The sequence below is a fragment of the Dictyostelium purpureum genome (genome assembly GCF_000190715.1).
Source record: "Dictyostelium purpureum unplaced genomic scaffold DICPUscaffold_216, whole genome shotgun sequence".
NCBI lineage: Eukaryota > Evosea > Eumycetozoa > Dictyosteliales > Dictyosteliaceae > Dictyostelium > Dictyostelium purpureum.
Genome location: NW_003519552.1, coordinates 1 through 5,199, shown reverse-complemented (window position 1 = coordinate 5,199; position 5,199 = coordinate 1). Strand labels below are relative to the sequence as shown.

The 5,199-nt window shown below is 30.7% G+C and overlaps 2 protein-coding genes across 2 annotated transcripts in view; both read left to right on the top strand.

The window, feature by feature from the left end:
• The window catches only part of DICPUDRAFT_154808 (uncharacterized protein), a gene marked incomplete at both ends in the record, with an annotated part of 3,774 nt that extends 1,245 nt beyond the window's left edge, over positions 1-2,529 (top strand). Inside the window, one exon of the mRNA XM_003290269.1 lies at positions 125-2,529. Coding sequence (XP_003290317.1) covers positions 125-2,529 — 2,405 coding nt within the window. The remainder of the gene's footprint in view (positions 1-124) is intronic.
• A 747-nt stretch (positions 2,530-3,276) lies between these two features.
• On the top strand, positions 3,277-4,864 carry DICPUDRAFT_81044 (uncharacterized protein; the record flags this gene model as incomplete). Its single annotated transcript, XM_003290268.1, has 3 exons — positions 3,277-3,353; positions 3,457-4,586; positions 4,752-4,864. 3 exons carry the CDS (start codon positions 3,277-3,279, stop codon positions 4,862-4,864), a joined length of 1,320 nt encoding a protein of 439 aa, XP_003290316.1.
• Positions 4,865-5,199: the final 335 nt, after the last annotated feature.

Sequence of the window (5,199 nt, the reverse complement as noted above, 5' to 3'; positions counted from 1 at the left end):
CAACAAACACAAACACAACAAACACAAACACAACCAAGCACAGCACAACCACAAGTTCAAATTCAACAAATATATAATGCTATTCTTCAACAACCACTTCCTCAAAGGATTCCAAATTTAATAGAGTTCCATAAACAACAAATGGCCCAATGCCAGCAAAAATATCAACAAACTTCGCAACAAGTTGCTTATGTTCAAACCCAACTCCAAAATCCTAATCTACAACAAACCAACCCACAAAACTATGTACATCTTCAATCAGCGATGGTTCAGCTTCAACAAAATTTACAAAAACTTAAACAAAATTTTCATATGAATTCGAGTCAATTATTATCACTTCAAACACAATTCTCACAATTACAAACTAAAACTACACCCACACAACCACAGCAAGCAGGTCAACCTCAACAAGCAGGTCAACCAAATCAAACAGGCCAACCTATTCAATCTCAGACACAGCAAGCAGGTCAGCCTAATCAACAGGTTCAGTTACAACATCTTCAACAATTACAGCAATTCCAGATACACCAACAACAACTACAACAACAACAACAGGTTCAACAACAACAAAACCAACAAATTCAATTACAGCAACAACACATTCTTCAGCTCCAACAACAACAGGCCCAACAACAAGCTCAACTCCAACAACAACTCGCTATGAATGCAGCAGGGACCCCAAATGAAAAAAATAATAAAAAGAGAAGAGCAGAGGGTTTGGACGATAGAAAGAAGGAGGCCAAGCGTCAGGAGCTTGATCTTGAATATAAGAAAATTATTGAAGAGGCTTTGGTTGAGCGTAAGCTTGCTACCCAACCAGATTATAAGAATCCATTTAAATCATTGCAAGATGCCAATGAAAGATTAAGTTGTTTCAGAGTTTTTTCAATACTCGAGCCACCACCACCACCAACAAAAACCGAAGAGGAGGATAAGAAACCTATCAACGATTTATTAAAACATGCTAAAAGCTACTTTAATACCAAGTTTGATAAGCATTCAGATGAACAAGTTCAGCAACAAGATTTTCAATATTCTAATGATTATCATTTATTGTGGAGATGTTTAGTAGCCGATATGCCCGATTATAAAGCTCAATATCAAAAGGCCAAATCAGCTATATTTGCATCACCACCACAAAATGTACAAAAACCAGCTGCATTATTATCTCCAGCTACCACAAGCGCTACTCCATCTGTCGCCACACCAGCTGTTGTTACACCTACTCTTACTCCATCAATGGTTTCACCAACCACTGCAACTCCACATTTCCTTTCACCAAACCCAATTACCCCATTGCCAACACAAACATCTACCCCTACAACTACATCAGTCACTGTTTCTAATTTACCTCAACAAGATTCTGTTGCTTTACCATCAACAACCATTAATACATTACAACCAGAAATAAATAGTTTAGCAACTGACTCGACTAATATTACAACAACAAATCCAGAAAATAATAAAACACCACTTGAAAACACAACCGAACCTAATGTAGATAGCGAAACAAAACCAATAATAGAGAGTATTAATAATAGTGATGGTATGAGTATGGAAGAAAATACTAATGAATCAACTACTATTAATAATACCACCGAATTAAATAACAATGTAGATAACAATAATGTAGAAATTACACCAACAAATACTACCACTGAATCAGCTACTATCACTAATGCCCCAATTGTAACCGAATTAATGGGCGAGCAAACTATCACTAATAACGAAAGTGATCCAATAAATACCAATGCTAATGATGAAAACACTACCTCTGCTACTACTACTTTTGCAACAACACCAACCACTAACACTCCCCCAACAGCAGCTGTAGCCTCAATGGCATCAATTTCACCAACTCTTAATGATAGCGAAAACAATACAACAATTACTTCAACCACAGCTAATTTGTCAACACCCACAACTCCAATCCCCGCAACTAATAATAATATTGAAAACCAAATCCAACAGCCACAGCAACCAATTCAACAAGAGGAAATTTCATCAAATGAAAGCAATAATATGGAGATTGGTGATAATAATATTGGAAATGGTTTAAATAATGAAGGTATTATCAATAATACTTCTGAAATTAATAACCAAGGCAATATTAATAACAATGATAATATTAACCAAATGGAAATTGATGCTAGTGCTGACAAAAGTTTTGGTAATATAAATAATAATATGGATAGTAATATGGATAATAATATAACAATTGGTAACTTTGAGAATACAAATAGTAATGAAAGTACATCCCAAGGTATAATTGATAATAGTAATAATAATAATAGTTTAAATGATTTTAATAATAGTGGTTTAGTTAATAATAACATGTTTATCGATAATGATAACATTAATAATAATAATAATAATAATAATAATTTAAATACTGAAATCAATAGTAATATTAATTTTGGTAATATCGAAAATTTTAATCCAGAGAAAAATAACAACACCTTTGAAAATAATAATATAATTGCAGGGGATAGTAATATGAACGAAACTGGCGCCGAAAATAATATTTAAATAATCAAATTAAAAATCAAAATCAAACTCTAAAAACTTCTTAATTGTAAATTGCAAACAATAATAATAATAATAAAATAAAAAGAAGTAAATAAACAAAAATAAAATTAAAGTTAATATTTAAATTATTAAAGTTTTTTATTTAGTTTATCAGGTTTTTTAAAAAGAACTGTTTTGAAAAAAACATAGTTTGAAATAATTTTATTCTTTTTTTATTATTTTTTAGTTTTTTTTTAATTTTTTTGCAACTAGATACTAAAATGAAGTAATTTTAGGACAAAATCATAATACTGAAAAGGAAGCCATGGCAATAATAGAAGAAGATGAAAATGAACCAATTGATGCCTCACCTCAAAGATATTCAAAGAGGGATTATTCATTCCACAATTTGAAGAAATATATGCTGTTAATGAGGAATCACAAGTGTAGGAAAATGCTTCTGCACCATCTCAAGAAGATGAAGATGAAGTATATAAAGTGTTGGAGGAATATTCAATCAAAGATTCATTTATGAACTCCACTTTGAAATCAATAGCTCAAAAATGATTATATAAATAATGGTGATAATGTAGATTAAGTTTTTAGCATGTAAAAATCGATGTGTGAGAGAATAATTAATATTTGCCAAATAAAAATTTAAAAAAATAAATTAAAAAAATATTTTTAATATAAAAAAATAAAAATATTTCCAATATAAAAAAATAAAATTTTTTTTTTTTTTTTAAATTGTTTTTTTTTATATTAAAAATGGATGAGCTACTATCATCTCTAATTAAATTTCGCGTAAATGAAGAGTTAAAAAACAGTAGTAATATTAGTGATAGGTAAGTTACAATTCAATACAATACAGTAAATATAAATAATCGATCGATCAATTAAAAGCATATTAATTGGTGTTTTCTCTTTTTTGACTATTTATTATAATAGATTATTATATATAGTTTGGAATAATATATTTTTAAGAAATGAAATTCATAAACATATTTTAAAGTTTATTAAACATAGTGTTGCAAATCTTGATATATCAGGTTATAGCAAGTTTAAAGATAAATCATATATAACAATACTTAAGTGGAGTAGTGATACACTTCCAGATAAAAATGAATTTCCACCATTTTTGACAGATTTATATTTTTGTGTTTTCAAAAAAGTTTTAACTTTAACAACTTTACCAAATACAATTACTACTATCATATTTAATGGTGATTTTAACCAAGTAGTTCCACCTGGCACATTGCCAAATAGTCTCACAACACTCACATTCGGTGGTGGTTTTGACCAAGTAGTTACACCCGGTACATTACCAAATAGTCTCACAACACTCACATTCGGTTATCATTTTAACCAAGTAGTTCCACCCGGCACATTACCAAATAGTCTCACAACACTCACATTCGGTTCTTGTTTTGACCAAGTAGTTCCACCCGGCACATTACCAAATAGTCTTACAACACTCAAATTCGGTGATGATTTTAACCAAGTAGTTCAACCAGGCTCATTACCAATTAGTCTCACAACACTCTCATTCGGTGAAGGTTTTGACCAAGTAGTTCCACCCGGCACATTACCAAATAGTCTTACAACACTCATATTCAGTTATGATTTTAACCAAGTAGTTCCACCCGGCACATTACCAAATAGTCTCACAACACTCACATTCGGTGGTGGTTTTAACCAAGTGGTTCCACCTGGTACATTACCAAATAGTCTCACAACACTCACATTCGGTGATAATTTTGACCAAGTGGTTCTACCCGGCACATTACCAAATAGTCTCACAACACTCAAATTCGGTGAATATTTTAACCAAGTAGTTCCACCCGGCTCATTGCCAAATAGTCTTACAACACTCACATTCGGTTCTTATTTTAACCAAGTAATTCCACCTGGCACATTACCAAATAGTCTCACAACACTCACATTCGGTGAATATTTTAACCAAGTAGTTCCACTCGGCACATTACCAAATAATCTCAAAACACTCATATTCGGTTATTATTTTAACAAAGTAATTCTACCCGGCACATTACCAAATAGTCTCACAACACTCACATTCGGTAATTATTTTAACCGAACCAGTTCCACCTGGTACATTACCCAAATCTCACAACAATCACATACGGTCCAAAAAAAAAAAAAAAAAAAACAAAGTATTATTAATAAATAAAAAATAATAAAGTAATTAGGGATTATAATTATTTTCTTAACCAAAAAAAAAAAAGATTACTCTGGCCACCACTTCCAAAACACTCCTCCAACACCATCACCAGTATCATCTATTGTTAATCAAGTTATAAATAGACCAGGAATTAACCAAAAAACGAAAATCGAGTAAATCAAAATGATCAAGAAGAACAAAATTTACATCAACATATCAACGTTGTTCCGGACATGGTATATTTTGGTATGCATACTCTACTTTAAAAATTGATGAAAAGGGATATTTTTTGTACCATAAATAAACTTACTAATAAAATAATTGAAAGATAATAATATTTTATAATTTAAAAGTTAATTAAAAAATAAACTATATTTTTTTAAATTTGTTACTATTCTTAAGATTCTATTTATTTTATTTAATTTTTAATCTTCCTAACTCTTCTTTGCTGTAATTACTGTTCTATGGATACCCCAATAATTACCCCAATTCATATTAGACACGAGATACTC